This window comes from Falco naumanni, chromosome 2, assembly GCF_017639655.2.
Source record: "Falco naumanni isolate bFalNau1 chromosome 2, bFalNau1.pat, whole genome shotgun sequence".
In the NCBI taxonomy this organism is placed as follows: domain Eukaryota; kingdom Metazoa; phylum Chordata; class Aves; order Falconiformes; family Falconidae; genus Falco; species Falco naumanni.
In genome coordinates this window covers 32,212,279-32,232,251 of record NC_054055.1, presented here as the reverse complement: position 1 = coordinate 32,232,251, position 19,973 = coordinate 32,212,279, and the positions used below count along the sequence as shown (strand labels likewise).

Below are 19,973 nucleotides of genomic sequence, written 5' to 3'. Positions count from 1 at the left end.
TTTGTAAATGCTGTTTGGTATAAGGTACAGGAAAATGGTGTACACAGAAAGCAGAATTTTTCATTGTTCAGATAAACAGCCTTGTGGTGTTTTAATATATTGTACCAGAATGAGCTTAGTGGGTGAGGACGAGTCTTTGATAAGACTTCTGTAAGATCGCTGTCATATTAAATTGTAAATACCGAAGTGACATAACTGACTGCTGTTTAATGTGGAGATTAGGTTACTCCAGCTGTACTGGAGGGCAGATACACATGAATAAGCTTGGTTTACAGGAAGTCAGGTAGCTGGGCAGTATGTCCAAGACTCTTTTATTTTTTTGTTTACTAATGTCAGTAATGCAGGGTGTGGGCTGACATTACAGCTACACAGCACAGCCAACTACCAGCAAAGGGCAGTGTTGCTTCCAGCACGCCCAGCCACACACTCCTGATGCTGCCTTCATGCCGACACTGGGACTCATCTGACACTGCACAAGTTCAGGCAATTAAACCTCAGAAAACTATCACATAAAAAGCAGTGATTAATCTTCAGCCAATTTGGCGCTATGACCTTCACAAGTAAATAAAAACATCTGTAGCCAAATATTTTGTAAGGTTTCAAAGTCTTGCAAAGGAATAATAGTTTGTATCTGTGTTGTGATTAATGGGCTAGGGAAGGGAAAAATCTAACTTTACAGTTGTTTAAAAGGAACATGAATTTTTGTACCTTATGTTCTATATAATCGTATATCTGTAATTAAAAAATGTGAAAATGAAAATGAATGTTTACTAGCAGGAATGTTGATGTGTTCCTTTATCAGTCAGGAGCTGCCATTCTGCCAGTGGGGCTCCGCTTCGCCAAGTTTGTAGTTTCTTTTTAATAATTCCCAAGTGCCTCTCCAGAGCCGGGCCGCCCCCGCTGGCACGGCGGACTCACCTAGGGGCCGCTCCTGAAGCGCCAAACAAACCTGCAGGCAGAGACAGGCGGGCACCGCGGCCAAGGGACTGCGCCCCACCGGCTCCGCGTTAGGCGCGCCGCGCTCGCACAAACGCCTTTTCAGCGCGGAGTGCCCCGGCCAGGCCCGAACAGCCCCCCCGCCCCGCCCCCACCCGCCGGCGGCGCGCGTGCGTACCTCGCGCGCCCTAGCACCCTCCCCGCCCCCCGGGCAGCGGCCTCCCGAACCCAGGCCGCGGCCCCGCTAGCCCAGCCGCCCCCGCCCGCTGCCGCCCTGCCGGGCCGGGCCGAGCCGGGAGGAGCCTTCCGTAGCGCCCGCGGCTGTCATGGGTGAGACGGCGCAGCCCCCGCGGCCCGGGATCGGCGTAGGGGTCGTGGTCACCAGCCCCGCGCACCCCAACTGCGTCCTCCTGGGCAAGAGGAAAGGCGCGGTGGGGGCCGGCACCTACCAGCTCCCCGGAGGCCACCTGGAGTTCGGGTAGGACCCCCGACCCTCCCCCTCGCCGCGGGCCCCGGGGTCGCGCAGGCCGGCGCCGCGGAGAGCCGTCTGCCCGCCCCCTCCCCTGAGGCGGCCCTGCCTTGCCCCGCCCGCAGGGAGAGCCTGGCCGAGTGCGCCGCGCGGGAGACGCTGGAGGAGGCGGCGCTGCGGCTGCGCAACGTGCGCTTCGCCTCCGCCGTCAACTCGGTGTGCGCCGCCGCGCGCTACCACTACGTCACTGTCCTCATGAAGGGCGAGGCGGAGCCGGGGGCGGAGCCGCGCAACCGCGAGCCCGAGAAGAACGAGGGTGAGGGGGCGCGTCCGAACGGTGGCTTGAGCACGGCTATAGCTTAATTTATTTTATATCGGCCTCTGAGGTAACGAGGTGAGGGGTGGCCGCGGGTCTGAGGGAACGCGCGTGTCCCGCAGGGTCGGGACTAAGGGGAGGAAAGAAACATTAGAAAACAACTGCGTGTGCCACAGAGAATGTGAATTCGCGTTGGTAGTTTATGCACGATCCACCCAGACTTGCAGAGGCAGGATTGTGACGTGATTAATCTTATGCTCGGGCTTTATCTTTTGTTTGGTTGGGTTTTTTACCTTACAGGTTGGGAATGGGTTAAATGGGATGAATTTCCTCCCGCGGATCAGCTCTTCTGGGCCCTGCGCTGTCTGAGGGAGCAAGGTTACAATCCCTTTTCGGAAGAGCTCGATCATCTGAAGGGGTACACTGGAAGTCACCAACTGACGTAACAAACCCAAGGACAGACCTGCTTTTTTGAGCGAATGAGGAAAGGATGTACTGTGCTCACTTTGCCCACGTGAAAATGTTACCCTTCCCAAAGCCAAAATGTTTCAGTGCTCTTACTGTGTTTCACATGACAGTTGTCTCTCGTTCCACAGCTACTTCTAGCTCTAGTGGTTAACAGTTGATGTTTTCTTTTATAGAAAACTCATAGTGTTTTATCTGGTTAACCTTTACATGGATGAATAGCCCTTCGGATGTCAGAACTACTCAGAGAAGCTTACTCACTTGGAAACAGTTCCAGCACCAAGCCCAAGAGAAACTGATTTCCTTAAACTACTGTCTTGCTTTCTGTGTAAAACTACTTTGTATACCATGCTGCTTTTCTGTAATTATAAATCCTGGGCCAAGTTTTAAACTTAGCCTTGACTCATAGCTTCAGTTAAGGCACTGTCATGAACAAAAGTCACATTTTACAAACACCTCATTCTCCTGCAGACAGTAGTATATACTTGAAAATCAGGGCATGGTAAACATGAAAAGCTTGTGGTGGCTTGTTGCAAGGAATGAAAAATCCTGAGCCATTCCTGACACCCCCTTTCATCGCAAAGTTCTCTCTGCCGCCACAGTTACATTCAGATTTATCTACAGAAGTGTTTCAGATCTCTGCAGTTGACCTGAATGCCTGATCGTGTTACTGAACTTGTAATAGTTTAATGGAGAGGTGCCTATAGTGTTCTACTAGGCTGACACAAATAGCATTGTACAAACTAACCTCATGTATAGGTGTAGCTCTATGGCACAGTCGTACTTTTTGGCTGAAGAGGGCTGCCAGTATTAAAACAGCACAGATGGGTGTAATTCTGTATGGCTACTGGGATTGGATAGCATTGTCAGGTGACTAAATGATTGAATTGGTAGTGAATGAAATCATGGTACATACAAAGATATATACAAAACCAATGAGTTGCGGGGGGGGGGGGTTCAAATTTTCTAGAATCTGTAACCAAGTTTGATTCTTATCCAGATGTAGTCATTAGGACATCAATTAATTTTACGATGTGGCTTTTAAAAAAACACCAATTGGCTCTTTTTTTGCCCCTCTTCAGAGTTCTTCTAAAACACAGGTTTTGCCTGTTTCATCTAGATATACCCATTGAACAAAATATTCTGAGATAACTTAAATTTCTTTTGAATAAAACATAAGCACAATATTGAAAGATTAAAATTGTCTGAAATTATGAATTGAATTGTCAGTTCTTCAAAGAAATGAGCTTGAAGAATTTAAAGCTCTTCTTTACTTGGCACATACATTTTCTTAAATGGAGATGGCTTTTATTTGCTGAGAAGCAGAGTGAAGTGAGTTACAAGGATGGTACTGATGATAGCAAGCCTCCTGTTTAGAATTTGAAGTATTAACTACACACAATTTCCCTTAGGACAGATACTCTTTCTCTGAAGCGAAGAAAGAATATAACGCTATAAAGCAGCTTTGAAATGGGAACCATCACTGAAAATTCTTTTAATACTGTATCTTTGTGAAAAGCTTATTTTTTCTATTCAAAAGTGGAGATTTTCTTCCTGAAAGCAACTTTATGTACACAAAGTTATTCCATTCAGCTGTCAACAAAGAGGCTGTAGGAAGAGTTGACAAATGTCCTGCCTGTCTGTTCCAAAACAGTAATGAAAAAAAATTAAAATATTTTAATGCAATTTTAAATTTTAGAAAGCATCTAGCTCATGATGGGAAAACATGGGTCACTGTAAAATGGTTTGTCATGCACTAAATTCTTGGTTTCCATTAATGGTTTTAGTTGTTCTATCTGTTGTAAATACACAAGTAGTTACTGAAATGAGGACACAAACAGTATCTCCGTATGTCAGGGTTTCTGTATGCTTTCTGAGTGGACTCTTGATGATTACAGTGCATTACTGCAATCAGCTGTCAGCAATCCCGAAATTAAATAACTTGTTCTGTATGTATCATGCATTTATACTTCCCCTCCCCACCCAAAAATTTGATTCTCGGTAGTTCTTGGCTGCTAAGACAGTCCTTTCAACTCAATGTTACATTTACTATGATTTTAGTACTTGTGTATATAATAGATTTTCCTATTTAACAGATCTAAGCCACTAACAGAACACGCAATTAAAAATTTGTCATTTGTTAAACTGCTTTTAATAGAATTCATTTAAAATGGCATTATAGTTATCCAGCATTGAGAAAAATACTCCTGAACAGCATATAGTTTGGAGCACTGATACAAAGAAACTGATTAGGGTGCATCTTGCACCCAGCATCTGATTTTCTGCTAAGTGAACAGCAGGCAGAGACAACATCTTATGTAATGCATTGGTCCCATTAATAGACTAACAAACAATCCAGAAAAAGAACTGGTCATTGCTTCTGTTCACTGTTACTTATGTCTGGAAACCATCACCCACCTCCACAATATTTCAGTTAGTGTATCACATGATACAGCCATGCAAGAGTTTTGGCTAGACTGTACATTACACTTTCCATGACTCTTAATTATCTCCATTTGTATTTCATTCCAAGAAAAGAATATCCTTATAAATGAGAAGACGAAAGAGACTAGCGAGCTGTGGCTGTGTGCTAAGATGTGTTGAGAGGGGCATTTAGGGAAGAAAATACTAATCCCACAGTAAAAAGCATTAACTGCATTTTGCAATATTGTGTATGATTCTGATTGCACATGTTTAAGAAAAAACAATGTGAACTAGAACAGGGGTAGCCAAGGTTAACTAGGATGATTGAGACAGGGCAGGCATATTGGAATTAACATGAATTAAAGAGGAAATACAGTTCTCTATAAAGACAGTTGGGGTAAACACCAAAGAAAAAGATGATACTGAATAAAGGTTAAAATATATATGTACATGAATAACTTTAGACTGCAAAACAGAGGTGAAATTTTACTAAGTCTAAAAATACTTCCAAAAGGAACAGCCGAGACAAAACCAAATTCCACATTTCTATTAAAACAAAAAACACTGCCCTGTATTGCGTGATTGAACCTGACTGAAGTCCTTTTCATTTCAATATCCTTATGGGATTTGTACATATGTTGGTCATATGTGGCAGCATTTCTACAGCAATACTTGAAAGATTGTCTGAGCAAATGAGGAAGTACCTGATTTATCAGGTATTTCCTATAAGGAATCTACAAAATGGAACAGTGAAGAGAATTGTGATCTCTGCTTCAGGAAGCCTCATTGCAAGGCAGAAACCTGTAACCGTCCACATTAGTTTTCTGATTTGATCAGAGGGTTACTTAAGACAAAAATGGCTGTCATAAAATGACTCCTTAAGCAAAACAGAACAAGGGAAGGAAAGCCAAGGGAAGTGCCTTTGGAAAGATGAAAGAACATTGTAGCTGAGGCAAGAAATACAACTGCTGAAGTAAACAGATTAGTAGGTTCAAAGAACTGAAAAAATTATAGAGGACAAGAATAAAGACTGTGAGCACTTTGAACTGAAAGGAGCTGAACTTGCAGCATGCCCCAAAGCTTGTCAGCCCCAGCATCCCAGGATGTTTAACCAGACTATTTGGTGAAGCCTTGCAAATGGGCACTTTACATCACTGCCTCAGGATCTGCCCAGTTATGTGTCTACCTGATAAAGCTTGGTTGAAAAGGAATACTTTCAGTTCCTGACTCCTCACCTGCTTCCAATACTGACTTGGGATCTTGCAAAGGGGAAAATGGAACACAAACTTCTGAAATTCAATCAGAATTCAGCCACATACTGGGATAAAACGTGCTAAGTATTGAAGTTACACAGTAACTCACTTAAGATTTAAGTCTGCAAAATGAAACGTGAAGTTACATCAAAGCTGAGTTTATTTATGACAAATCATTCATGATATATTATAATAATTACAAACTTTTTTTTTTTTACACTTTATTGCCATATTTTTGTTCTCGGCACACAGATGACCAAAAACATTGATTTAGCCGGTAACAAAAAAAGGATATTAAAATTACAAATTTCACATCTCATTTCTGTGTCATAGAAAAGGCTATCAGCAAAAAAGTGAAGTGACTAACAAACATACAAGGGGATTCCCCTTACACCTCTTTTCCCAGGAACATTTTTCATCTAATGTATAGTAAATATATATATACACACATCTCTTTCAAACATACACATTCACACATTTACATAATCACTGGAAATTTGACATCTCTCCTCCAGCAGACAGCCTCCTTTTACTTGAACATCTAATGGAAAAAAACAAATTCTGAAGTCCAGATTTTAAGTTAGTCACCCTATTTCTGAGCCAGCTGTTACCTTCTCCCTACACAGGGCCAGCAGCTTTACAAAATGATATAGCAGTTTCCAATGAACAGCATCCAACCCACCTTCACCACAGGAAAGGTCTACTAGGGATACTGTCCCTCTTGTACCTAGTCTGAGTCACTGCTGCTACTTGAGGAGTCTGTTGACATAACTTCTACATCATCTTCATTCTCTTTATTGTGTCCTGGAGGCTCCAACATGAAATCATTACTATGATTAGGAGGTAGCATGTTCATTGACATATCACTTGACTGCCAAGGATACTGAGGAGCAAGCACATCTGGAAAAAAGGGGCATAATCAAACTATCAGCTTCATACATCAACAAATTCAACAAGACAGCTCAACCAGAACTCCAATTTAAAATTAAATCTTAAAATCCTTAATTTTGGACAGATGAAAGCCTCCAGTAACAGCTGGAAAAATCTCATGATGGAGCCATTCTATCCCTTTAAAAGCCTACTCTGCAAGAGACACCCACTTACAGAGTGTCTCTGTAAGTTCGAAACAGGATATATTTATACAGAGCTTTTCACCTTCAAAGCACAGTTTTAACTGACTGAACATTCACAACGACTGTCAGTAATGAAAATGGTCACCCTATCAGGATGCAAAAATAGATTAAAACATTAGATCAAGAAAAGTACTTAAAGTAGACCATATAAATTCAGAGTAAAAGGTTTTATCCAAATTTGACTGAAACACCTTGGTTATTGTTTTCCCAACAGCAAATAGTACATAAAGTGCAAAGGAGAAGTGTCCTACTACAAAACCAGGGGCACGGACAGATACCCGAGGGTTGGGAATGCCCCACTGTGCCCCAGGCCAGGCCAGCCTGTTGCCTCTGACTTCTCTGAGCATTCACTGTTTCTCCTACTTCCAAAACCATCCCATACCATACTTCCTACCAACCTACCCTCCACCCACAACACTTCCGAGTCCCTCCCTTCCTTCCTTACCTGGAAAACAGCTCCCATTTCAAAGCTGCAGTACACATCTATATGCTATTTCTGCTCCCTTCCTTTTAATTTATGCTCCTGCTGCTTTAGTTCTCCACTTATTACCAGGCACTGTAGATAAGTCCATCCCAAAGAAACCAGCCATCTCCCACTTACAGCAAGCATTAAAAGCCCACCCACGTGGGACTTTGAGCATAGAAAGCGGGCACTGTCTAAGCAGGGGGTCATATATGGTAGACTTACTCTCTCACTGTCTAAGCAGGGGGTCATATATGGTAGACTTACTCTCTCACTCAGGTGCTGCCTAACTCGGAAGCACAAAGACTACACACACAGGGCAGCTTCTGATCTTCAAGTGTGGAGACACCCGAGATTCCACATATGAACTACAGCCACAGTCCCCTAATACCAGAAGCATTACCTAGGCGTACAAATCCAACCCACCAGCAAACATGAGAACATAACGCAGCCTTCATGCCAGTTCTGTGCCCCACTTTAGGAAGACCAACAGCAGTACCAAGTGGTCTCATCCCAGCTGTGGTGAAGCTAACCAACTTTATTTGAACCAGCTGAGAATCTAAACCAGTGTTTTACATGCTGTGACCATGACTCAATACTGGAACCAGTCCACTATTAAACTAGGCTGAATGTGTGTGCTAAGCAGGCTCAGAGTTTTGAGGCTATAATGCAGCGCAGTGGCTACCTTGCAGACTCGGTAAGGACTCAGTAACTGGACATCTCTCTGCACAAGTCTTTAAGAGGACTAAATCCCACAATTAACATTCTCAGAACATGCCTCCACACACCAACAGATTCAGGATCCCTACACAAAACACTGGGGCAGCCTCTACTGTCTTTTAAATGAAGTTTTGGTGTTTCCCTCTTACTTGACAGTCCAGTAATTACAGAATTACCCTGACGTAGGAGACCCAGATTCAATTAACAACTTGATTGAGGAGTTTAAATCCCACATTTTCCAGCTTCTCAAGGCAAAGTCCTAAACAGTGGGCTTTCAGTTCTTACAGAGACAGCACTCAAAAGTAAAAGAAGCTAGACTGCATCCCCTAATGCAGAGGAGCCAGCCAAAACGGGCTCTACTTATGCAAATAAATGCTCAAACTCCATGAGGAAGCCACAACCTTCACATGTCTCTGACCATACTCCAAAAGAACAGTAAAGATACGTGGGCCCACGCTCCACATTCCCCTGATAGGTTGCTTTGGACAGATGTCAGGGTCCCACTCCTACCCAGCTCACTGGCCCATTTTATCCAAGGCCAGAGATTTAGAAAGCGGTATGATGCAGAACCTCAAGTCACTTCCTAAGAGGTGACAATAGGATTAGACAGATGATCAGATCCAAGTTTACAATTTCTCCAGTGAAGTTACAATACAGGTTTTTTTAATAGATTCAGTATAATTTTTGAACACAAGCTTTCTGTAACACCTGCAAGTGGCTTAACGGACAGGTAAGAACTGTTACAGGCCTCCTATAAATCCAAACTGAGAATTTTTCCACATTTTAGTCTAACCGTGGTAGACTAATGCTGCACAAGTACAGAACCACTGAATTCTTGATTCAGTTACTACAATTTACTACCAAATTCTATTTCAGCATGAGTGAATGAATCCCATTAAAGTCAACGGAAGCACCCATTTCACTAAGCAAATTAACAGATTAAAGCTCAGTTCCTACACTCAAGGTACTACCTCACCAGTTGTCCCTGCAATGCCTCTTCAATCCAGAACTAATCAGTCTTGCTATACAGAGTGTAGACTTAAAGGAACGTAGGGGATGACAATAAACCTCTTTTCTTCCAAATACAGCTTTCACAATTCCGTACTTTCTGTCATCACTACTAAGAAAAGATTGCTTTGAAAATGCTTCTTTCTAACATGATTTGTTATCACTTACTTTACAGCAATTCAAAATAACTGAATTGAAGGATAAAGAAGTGAGTTTTGTTTATATAGATATAGTTGTAGTGTCTGCAGCATGATTTAGCATAAAATTTCTAATTGTTAACTTTATTTACTAGATCTTCACTGCTCAGGAACAATATTAGCCATAATTTTCATTATTTTAACTCTGATTTGCCTTTGCTAAGGGAAATGTGTAATTGCTGTGACTGTACAAGGAAGAAAGAAAAGCAAAATAAAACTGAATTTCTTTTACCTGGCAGTCTACCTGCTGCAAGTGCATCCCCTGGTAAGTGTCCATTAACTCCATTGGTGGACGGATTGTTCATCTGACCCAAGAGCCCACTCCTCATTTCCAGATCTGTAGGATATGGCCTACGTGGGTCCCCTTTAAGAAGAAAAGCAAAAGGATGTGTTTATATATTTACTTGTCTTGCAGACATCAATTTTTTCTTCAGTGCCTAGCTTCCTGACCAAACAAAACCCAAAATGAAACATACTCTGATTGCTTGGATCAGCAATGAGCATCACACCTGTTTTGTTAAAATCCAAACCTGTGTCTTCCACTTAAGACTTTCTTTGTTCATTCAAACTTGGCATAAAAAGCACATTAAAAGTAATCAAAACAAAACCAACCTCACATTTAGAAGATATCTTTGCTTTCCCTGCTACTTCACAGCTAAACAGCAAGGGCAGAGATTGGAAAAAACACATTCCCATTTTGGACAAGGAGGATAGTTCCCAAAACTGAAACCTGACAAAACGAAAGCCTTGCTTCTGACTCCACTGATTACTAACATCCTCTGAAAAAAATATTATAAGGGGCAGGAGGGAAAACAATCAAGCACATGGAAAAGACTTCAACATACTTGGTTCTAACTTACAACTGGGGCCAACATTCAGAGGAAAAAAGCGAACAAAGGAGAGCAGAGGTGGCCAGTCCATTAATGGAAGCATGCAGTTTCATATCCTTTTGAAGACGTACAGGACTTTTATTCCATTTTTGTTGAAAATATTAGATATAACAGCTGAAAACAATGTTACTCTAATAAACCCCGGTGTTTTTCACTGTATAAGCATCCTAAGACCAGATACTGACCATGCTTTATTATTAGAAATAAAAAAGTTTAAAAATCTGTTGTCATAAACATGGTAAGTTACCTGGTACCCACGTCAGAGGGGCACACACAGCATTGCTAGCACTGATCCTATGGGCATATTTAATTATTTCTTCAGAGGAAATGGCACCTGGAAGAATGGAAGAAAAGTTACCATATTGTCAGGAAACTGCATCATTATATTATTTCAGAAGACTGCACACTAATATCTAAAAGATTGGGAATGTATTTTTGTCAAACATTAAGAGCATGCTTCAAATACAATGACTGCTTGGAGGATTCTTAGACTATGTAAGCGTGAGCTTCAGTGAACTGATTTTACAGCCACATCAGCAGTTTTTCAACCTTGTGAAAAACACAAATCAATCTCTTAAGCAGCATACTTGACAAGCACAATTTGTAAGAGAACTTCAGGACCTGCTCTATTATGGAATTCTCCACAGTAAAGAAATGTGTTTGTCTAGTAAATGTAGAGCGTACAGGTAGCAGCCCTTCTAAATATATGCCTGTATTACAGTGAGAAATTTTACAATATTTCTTGATTTTTTTAGAAGAAATATACAAAATGTTAAGACACTATAAAAAAACACCAAGAAAAGGCCTCCTACACAAAAAGAAAAAAGTCAGTTTCACTTGATAGGCAGGAATTGCTACAAATACAAACCAGCGTCACCAGCTAGCCAGTCTTTCAAATACAATGGATATGCATACCAACATTGTCTCCCTTTCCTCAGTAACCTCCTGAGGTGATTTGATGAGATACTTAAGTTAACCAGATACACTATTATCAGTCGTCCAAGAAGAGTATTGAAACGCTTTAAATTTAATATTAAAGATATGCGTACCACAAAAAATAATTCCTGCCTTTATTGAGTTATAGGTTCATAATGAAACAGAAATTTGTTTACACATAAAGCATCCAAAAATCTGTGATGATAATTAAAAACCAAACCAAAAAACAACCCTAACTTCAGCTCACTTGCAACATTCTTTACAACTGCATTTATGTAGTATGTGCAATCATGGATACTCACCTTTTCTTGCTTTTTCAATTGATTTCAGCTTTTCCTTTGCTTGATAAACAGCTGTTGCCTAGTTGTAAAAAAAACCAAACAAATTAAACCAAATCTTCAATGCATCTTTAACTTGTAAATTTCTACATAAAGTCAGTTCTGTGAGTAATTTTTTGCATTTACTTGCATTTTAAGAGAGACACTATTCAGTGAATATTTTCAAAATACACAAAGTAGGTTTGGAAGAAAATTAGCATTATAAAACAAAACTGAATAGCATGATAACAGTATTTGATTACTGGAAAAAAAACCAAATGCTAAGCTCTTATGAAGTTTTAAATATTTTTATCTTCTCAACTTAACACACCACTTTCTCCAGAACCACCACAAGTAGATGCTCAAAAGCAAACACATCATTGTGAACTTACCAGTATATGCTCTGCTTCTTTTAGTTGTTTCTGCAGCTGCTGAATATCATTATCCCTCTTTTCTACTACCTTTTCTAAAAGCTGCATTTCATGATGGATTTTCCCCTGATCAACCGCCAACTTCATTAGTTCTTGAAACTCACCATCTCTCTGAATCAGCAGTTCCAGGATCTATTGAACGAGAGTTTTGCAGAACTTAATTTAGCTAGAGTAACAACCCACCCTCAATCGTGCTGCAAAAGACAGCAACTGACATCCATTGGAGTATTTCTGTTTGCACAAAAAATTAAAATTTCTTCCTCAGTTTGCAGAAACAGCCTATGAATCATACAACTAATAAACAAACAAAAAACCCAACATGAGGACCAAGAATGCCTTTGTAATGCAGCCAAAATCCCATCATCACCATTAGCCTGAGTACAGACAAGGACAAAGAAAGAAAAAAAAGGGGGAAAAATTACAAATAAAGCATTGTGCTTACCCACAGAAATACAGTTTAGAAAGTCAGCTTACCTGGCTTTCCTCTCCTGGTTGTGGAAGCTTCTGGTTTCTAGAAATTGCCAAAATTTCAATGAGTTCCCTGAAAGGAAAACTCTGTGTTTGCATAATTTTCTACAGCATTATTTGTAAACCACATCAAGTCACCCCAAAATTGTCTGAGTACTGATATAATTACAAAGGTATCCATGGACTTGAGTATTTTATAGTACAGTGTTGGCATGGATTTCTCAACTAAGAGTAATTCCTTGAATAAGTCTCACAATTGGAGAATGTTTTCTTCTTGGTGCTCAAGAAGTGTTCATGTATTTCTACTCATGAAATGCGCTAAGTTCCTGCCAAAATATATAAGACATAAGCAGAAGCTGAGAGAAGAAACAGCACAATGAAACACATTCATACCCTACTTCTACTGCCTTTGCTTGTTGTAAAAGGGCATGAAAGTTGTCTTCACTTTTTTACTTTTCTATTTTCCCAACAGAACTAGTTTCATACACAATGAAATCTATCCTTTCAAACACCTAGAGTCTGTTGTGAAACTACTTTTACAACAAGTATTTCCACATAGTATATTAGTTGCATATCAAACACACAAAAATACCGATAAAGCTAATAATATTCTGGTGCCAATTTAGAAGTACTTATCAAACAAACCTCTTGATCACACTTCCAGGTACCCATTTACTTTGCCACCACTCTGATAAGTCATGAAGAACCCCAGAGAGGACTCGCTAAGCAACAAGACCACAATGCAAAAAGGTGTTTTCTGTAAATTCAGCTTATTTGGCTTCTAAGGCGATGGCAGCTCAATGCCATGAATGAATAACTGTCTATCTGAAGACATCATCCTTGGAAGAGTACTGATTCTTTGCTTCGTCCAGTGCAAGGAGCTCAGTGGGATGTAGGACTAATACAGCAGTGGGACCAGAACCTTAAAATGAAAGCAGGTACTTTCAAAATGTCAGAAAAAAACCCTCACCCGTGAAGCTCTAAATAGCATCTCAGTCTATGTCTCTTGGTCACTCCCAAACACTAAAATGATTTAAAACTATTAGAGGATAAAGAAACTTGTCATTATCACTAAAGCTTTATTCCACCTGACGAACGCTGAGCAGTAGCGAATAAAATCTGTTGTAAGAATGTCAACTACCACCACCAAGGTGGAAGTCATGGAGGGTTTTAACTGTCCTGCATTAGCCAGGTATTGCACAGACACAAAACTATAAGAAGGCTATAGATCAGACACATTGCTTAATTTCTGTCCCTACCACCAGCCCAGTGTCACGACTGTGAAAGGCCTAGCTCCTCGGTGCTGCGGCGCATTGCCGCTCAACAGGAAGATTCACTAAGTGTTTCTGAGGGTGGCTCTGCATCCACAATGGTAGAATATGAGTTCCAAGATTTAAAAATAAGTTTAAATAAAGAGCAAGTCTTTTTTTTTTTTTTTTTAAATACACAGCAACCCATATGTCACAATAAAATCTAAGACTGAAAACAAAACCTAACCAGAAACAAGAGCAACTGACCAATATATCTTCCTTGTCCTACCAGTGGTAATCGCACAGTGCCCAGGCACACCGGTAGTACGGGTTTTTCCCTCTGGAAAAGTTTTCCTAAGCTTCTGCTCTCCTCAATAGGAGGAAAATAATTAGGAACGACTTCAACTGCGCTGCCAGCTGTGCCTCCACAACATGGTGGGCAACCTGGATGAAGGTTATCAGCCCAGCTTTAAGAGCATGGACTCGGTACCCGAGCACTCGCACCGCTCCCGGCGAGCCCCGCAGCCTGCTCGGAGCGGGCTAACGCTCATACGGGCGGCGACCGGCACGGCGTAGGCCACGCAACACCACCTCCGAATTTCTGACTTAAGCATAATTTTTAGTGACTAATAAAAAGCCTAAAACCGGGGGTGCGGGTGCATTTCACGGGAAACGCAGGCGCCAGCCACGGAAGGCGAGTGGAAGACCAAGGAAGCCCTCCCGCTCTGCGAGCGGGGAATAAAGCGCCGCCGATGCCGCCCCTCCGCGGGGAGAGCGCCGGGCCGGGCCCAGCCCCCACGCAGCCCACAGGGGAGCAGGAAAACGCGGGTGCCCGGGCCGGGCCGCAGCCCACCGGGGCTCGGGTCAGTTCCACACCGCCCCCGGGACCCCCGCTCCTCCCGCCGCCCCCGCCGGAGGCTCCGCGCTCGCACAGCGCCGAGCGCCCTCACCCCGCCCGCGGCGCCCCGCCGCCGCCCCCTGGGGCGCGCCCATTCGGGCACCGGGTGCGGAAAGCAGAGCGCGGTACCTGGCCAAGAGCTCGAGATCCTCCAGCGCCGCCAGGAGCCGGTCCCGGGTGCTGCTCCGCTCCCCGCCTCCCCCAGCCGCCGCCGCCGCCGCCGCCATCACAGCGCCAGGCGCGGAATCGAGCGCGACCCACGTCCCGGCGGCGGCGCCAGGCCCGCGCGGGCGGGTGTCCAGCAGCGCCCCCGGCGGCGGAGGAGCGAGCTGCCGCGGCCCGGCGGCGGGGCACATGCGCAGGGCGGCCCGGCCCCCGGGGGGCGGCCCCTCCCATCCCCGCCCTCCAGTGGGGCGCGCGGCGCGGCGGGGCGGGGGCGGGCGGCGGTAACGGCTCCCGTGAGGCGGGCGAGGGGCTGGCGGCCGCGGGGGAGGAGCGGCGGGGGACGCCGAGGGGCCGTGGGTGTGAGGGGGAAAAGAGGTCACGTCTGCCTCGGCGTGGCCAGATGCGGTGTTTGTCACCGCCCTCTCCTGCAGCCGGGTCGTTACGCAAGGGTCGGCGGTTGTTGCCCTTCTGAACGCGTTCCCAGCCCCCGGGTTTCCACAAAAGAGCCTCTAAACGAGACGCAGATGTACGCTACAGATACAGGAAACGAAGTGCAGGGAAAGGGCTCGCGACTAAATCACGTTGCATGTTTGTTAACACATATTTTGTGTGTCCTGATGTCCAGAAATCCCTTAGGCGCTTTTTATCAGACGCAGGATGAAACAGTGCTTTACTAACGGCTGAAGGATGTTAGGTGTCTGATACTGATAGCAACAAACCCGGGCTTCAAATGAGGCAGAGCCGAGAGCTTTCACCGGGCTGTGAGGTGGGGTGGCCGTGACCTGCCTCAGCCGCCCGTTCCCTGTTCCAGACCCTGCCCGCGGAGGCTGAAAGCGGCTTTGCATCCATTGGAGGTGTCTGCACACGATTATCAGGGCAGGTTACAAGGTGCAAATCCTGCCCCAGATCCTACCAGCAGTTGAGCTATAATTAAAAAGTAGTGCTTGGGTTTTTTTTAAGTGTTCCTGCACATGGAACACTTGTCCTTACAGCTGGTGCTGTAAGCGGGCCTCTGCCTCTGGGTGGGGTCACAGTGAAGCCAGTGGAATTTTTCATATTTATGAAAGTTTCAGTAACGTGAAGAGACTGAGAGAGAAGCCAGGGTGGAGGGCAGATGAGGGAGCACGGAGTGAAAGTTAATCTGGGGCCAGGGTTTGTAACCGGGGCAGACACTCCCACAGAAGAGCAGGGAGTCCCCAGATCCCAGGCCCTTCTGTCGACAGGCAGCTGCAAAACCTGCCAGCAAACAGCAATTCTTTTCTCTCCTGATTAGAGAAAGCACTAGATGAATGATGACATCCCTGACTGTTCTGGTATTTACTCTGCTTATCTCTTTACCTTCCGCAGTATGTCCCTGAGAAATTTACGCTTATTAAAATTAAAAAAAAAAAAAAAAAGACAAGAAATTAAATAGTCAGTGATTCTTTGAATTGTAGTTTAAATAAGCGATTCAGCATTGTGAGATTTGTGATAAAGCAATGAGATCTGGCAACCCTGAGAAGATAACTCTGCCAACGGGAGTTATTTAAAATTAATTTACAACATACAACAACCCTCAGTGTTCTGATTGTAGAGAGTTTGAGAATTCTCTTTAAACTACATAGCAGATAAAATCTCATCAAATAGTTCTGCCCTTTAAATAACTTTTGCTTGCTTCCCCCCCCCCCCCCCCCCCCAACGTTTCCCTGATTTTGTTCAAGAAAAGACGTAATCAGCGATGCTGTCTGGTTGTGCATCCAGTTCACTGATTTGTTAGTGTTTGTATGGGTGCAATAACAGAAAGAAATAGCAACTTTGAAAACAAAGCAATCCTTCTGCTAAATCATTTTCTTCCTCATATTCATTGTGACATCTGAATTATTTAGACCTGAAGTACTTCTGATATAATTCAGGGCCTTAATACTAGTTTCACTAGACCTAAAAGCTTGTGGTGTTAATAGGACACCCAAACTCGACTGGCCACTGCGTGTATGTTGGTTACAGGAGCTTCCTGTAGGCTGATCTTTCCCTCTCCATGTGCCCAGGAGCCTGTTCCCTCCCTTCCTTTTGACAGCAATACTACTCCCACCCAATCAGGCCAATACCACTGGAGCAGCTGCCCTTCTCTCCCCACTTCTCGAACTGCTGCCCCTCTTCCAGGCAACATGGACATCTATCTGCTTTCTACTGCCCAGTCCTCCCCTGTCCTTGCCCTGGGGCTGCAGCAGTGGCTGGGAAGTGCAGGTCCATAGGCAGAGACTTACTTGTGCTCCTGCATCTATGTGGGTGGAGGACAGGGTGAGACTAGAAGCATCAGGGAATGTGTGCTTGTGCCAAGACACAGAAAGTCATTCAGACTATGTCAGAGGGGCCATCTCCTTCAAGACAAAGGGAAAGGCTCAGTGACATGGGCTCATGCCCCAAACTTGCCCTGTGGGCCCAATGCTTTAAGTCTGAGTGGATAATTTGCTGAATAGACTTCTGAAACACTCCCATACAAAACAACAGAGCCTCTGTTTCCCCAGTCTTGGTTCCTCTATTCCCTCAGTTCTTCAGTACCTCTGGCGTTGTCTCCCTAGTGTAAACTTTTTTCACAGTTGTATTGGTTTTGAGCCAGATCTGCTTTCAAGCCCATGCCCCTCCTCAATAACCAAGAATTCTCCAATTTTTTTCAGTAGTCTGAGAACATTTTAGGTTGTGTAGTCATGAACGTATCTTTCTGTCCACAATGAGACTATTAGACATTTCAGAGCTCTCTCATTTCAGATTGTCTTTTCAATGGTATACTGAATGTATTGCTAGGAAGCTGTTAGCACAAGTAAAAATAGCTTATTTTATCCTGTTCAGTTAAGTCTTGTCTCTTCCAGAGTGGGCCTTTAAGTGATAATCTGCAGAGCAAACTGATTCCCGTAGACAGATCCATGAACAGCTGAGCTGATATAATAGTTCACCAACACTGAGAAGCTGAGATGTTGCTGACTCCTTGTCTCCCAACCGCAGATTTTCACCCTCTCTTAGCTCCTCTGTGGTGTTTGCCATATGCTTCCCTGAGCCTTTTCAACTCAATAACAAGACTGAGTAATATTTAATTTGGGAGGGGATGTTTATTTCCTTCTGGGTTAGTGAGTGAAACCTAACCTCATCGTATGGAACCATGCCTTGACAGTGCATTTTTATGTTACAACTAGTTTAGTATGACTGTGGGCTAGTACTGAAAAGTGCAGTCTTCTCCATCTCTCTGTGGCCATGTATTCCATCTTGTTGCCCCTTACATGAGGTCCGGTGACTATGAGACTACAGAATGAATCGGCTGAGCAAACAAGTTCAACAGAAAACCATTATTTTTCTGGTGGATTTGTTTTCTGTCAGATGAGCTCGTTGCAGCAGTTGGCTTCAGGGCTAGCCATTGCTAGGTCACCAGACACAAAGGGGATATGTGGCCAGGGGAGGGAATGAAGCATGCTACTCTTGCTCCTAGTTAAGTGAAATTCAGGCCTAGGATTCCTCTGGTGCAAAGCCTTTTCTTCCAGTATGCCATTGTGATTTCTTAACTCCTGGTGTTCCTACCTTACTTTTCATGAACTAGAGGATCACTTTAGATCTTGGAGATTGAGCTGTGGAGAATCTCATCTAGGAGTCCCAGAGCAGATAGGTGTTTCAGTTTCAGCCTGTACCTTTTCCAGGCTACTACTGCTTTTCAGCTGTCTTGTTTATATGTTCCAGATACTAAACATCAAGTGTTTAGTTGGTAAGTGTTTGGTATACCACACCTTAATAACAGAAAACATTGACTACAGAAGATCCGTAACTCCTGAAAGCTCTCACGTGTCTGACCACGTATAATAAAACATTGCAAACAGTGCAAAGGTGCAAAAGCGCAAAAAAGGCAGGAGGATAAGCAAGGAGAGGAAGCAGGGAAAAGGACAGAGTAAATACTCATTTAAAATTCCCCTAGATAGTGTAAAAATAATATCCTTTCAAATATCAACTAAAATAAGAATCAAACATCTTGAGCACTGCTTGGAAGGATGCCACAGCTGTACTTTGTCCTGTGGAGAGGAGAATAATCACCCCTTATTTTTCAAGCCATCTTTACACCATTAATATTTTCAAATGCCTCTGATAAATCATCCATTTCTTATTTCTATTTAAAAAGAAAGCTTTATTTCCCTGCTCACTTATGTTGGATAGCGATTTTAGACCAATGAGATGAGAAAGGAGAGAAAAGGTGTTTTCGCTTAGCTGGTGTAATTCTAGAATAGGTTAAAGACAAGGTAAAAATAGATAATACTATGAGCCAAAGCTTATTTTTTTGTGGAAGGAGTGTGAAACACTAGTACATATGGCCAAAACCAGAGTGTGGTACGCCATTCCAGACTGTTCCAGCACAAAATTAGCTCTGCTTTGAGCTATATTAAACCTGAGTTACACTTATTTCTGCTGTTATAAATTTGGGCACAGAACCCTCAAGACAGGAAGTCACCCAGGCAGAAAGCAGTTGTGGCTTTCAGTCTGCTCGAGGGCTTGTTGGGACCAGTGCTGCCTATGGAGTAGGAGGTGTTGAGTAGGAGAGAGAATCAAAACTAGCCCCAGATAGTGAGGGGAGGTGGGGGGTGGCGTGAAGAATGTCCTTTGAAAAGGGAAAGTTTGTTTGACAGCTTGGCCACTAGAGATACTTGCAATCCTGCCAAGTGTTCCCAGGAATAAAGGAAAATTTGGGAGCAATTAAATATGAGATCTTTTCCCTCACCAAGCTAAAAGTTAACACTGACTACTTCATGAAATAAAACATCCAATTAGGGATAATGAGACTCCTGAGGTCACCCCCCAACACATATTAATTTTGAGTCTTCATTAAGTTAAACTTGTTTATTTGGAAAAAAAGCCCTATTTTCCTTGCGGCTCCTGCTGTAACCTGTTTACCAAACACTACTGGGACACCCACACAAGCTTCTATAGAAGCCAGGCTGAACTTCAGAGTTGTTTACTTCCCCTCACAGAAAATCCAAGGGCAGTGATGACAGCAGCAGTCCCTGCTCTCCCATATGCTGAATTCCAGCTAGGCACATCGGAATTGTAATTTGCTTAGGATGAATCCCTTCCCACACTTCCCTCATTCTTTTATTGCACCCCATTGCCGGCTAAAGATATAGCTGTCATCTCTTCCCATTTAGACTAGGTCACCTGTCTTTTAAGTGGGTGAGTTCATCTTCTGATCTCCAAAATGCCACTCAGATCTTCACCTGCCTCACGGT

General features: G+C 43.5%; 2 protein-coding genes across 2 annotated transcripts; one reads left to right on the top strand and one right to left on the bottom strand.

The window, feature by feature from the left end:
• Nucleotides 1-1,135: 1,135 nt before the first annotated feature.
• Nucleotides 1,136-3,387, top strand: NUDT15 (nudix hydrolase 15). The gene is made up of 3 exons (XM_040583900.1): nucleotides 1,136-1,414; nucleotides 1,531-1,721; nucleotides 2,022-3,387. Exons 1-3 carry the CDS (start codon nucleotides 1,263-1,265, stop codon nucleotides 2,165-2,167), a joined length of 489 nt encoding a protein of 162 aa, XP_040439834.1. The 5' UTR covers nucleotides 1,136-1,262; the 3' UTR covers nucleotides 2,168-3,387.
• MED4 (mediator complex subunit 4) lies at nucleotides 3,143-14,883 on the bottom strand. Its single transcript, XM_040583898.1, has 7 exons — nucleotides 14,704-14,883; nucleotides 12,433-12,499; nucleotides 11,920-12,090; nucleotides 11,513-11,570; nucleotides 10,522-10,608; nucleotides 9,617-9,748; nucleotides 3,143-6,763 (listed from the first exon to the last, which is right to left on the bottom strand). The coding sequence occupies exons 1-7, from the start codon at nucleotides 14,799-14,801 to the stop codon at nucleotides 6,591-6,593; spliced, it is 786 nt and encodes a 261-aa protein (XP_040439832.1). The 5' UTR covers nucleotides 14,802-14,883; the 3' UTR covers nucleotides 3,143-6,590.
• Nucleotides 14,884-19,973: the final 5,090 nt, after the last annotated feature.

Excerpts from the sequence above, each read along its gene's own strand:
- NUDT15 (XM_040583900.1), top strand. The coding sequence starts at position 1,263 with ATGGGTGAGACGGCGCAGCCCCCGCGGCCCGGGATCGGCGTAGGGGTC. Across the intron at positions 1,415-1,530 it reads GGAGGCCACCTGGAGTTCGG|GGAGAGCCTGGCCGAGTGCG; the intron begins GTAGGACCCCCG and ends CCCCGCCCGCAG. Across the intron at positions 1,722-2,021 it reads CGAGCCCGAGAAGAACGAGG|GTTGGGAATGGGTTAAATGG; the intron begins GTGAGGGGGCGC and ends TTTACCTTACAG.
- MED4 (XM_040583898.1), bottom strand. The coding sequence starts at position 14,801 with ATGGCGGCGGCGGCGGCGGCGGCTGGGGGAGGCGGGGAGCGGAGCAGC. Across the intron at positions 10,609-11,512 it reads AATTGAAAAAGCAAGAAAAG|GTGCCATTTCCTCTGAAGAA; the intron begins GTGAGTATCCAT and ends CCATTCTTCCAG. Across the intron at positions 6,764-9,616 it reads TGCAGCAGGTAGACTGCCAG|ATGTGCTTGCTCCTCAGTAT; the intron begins GTAAAAGAAATT and ends CCTTTTTTCCAG.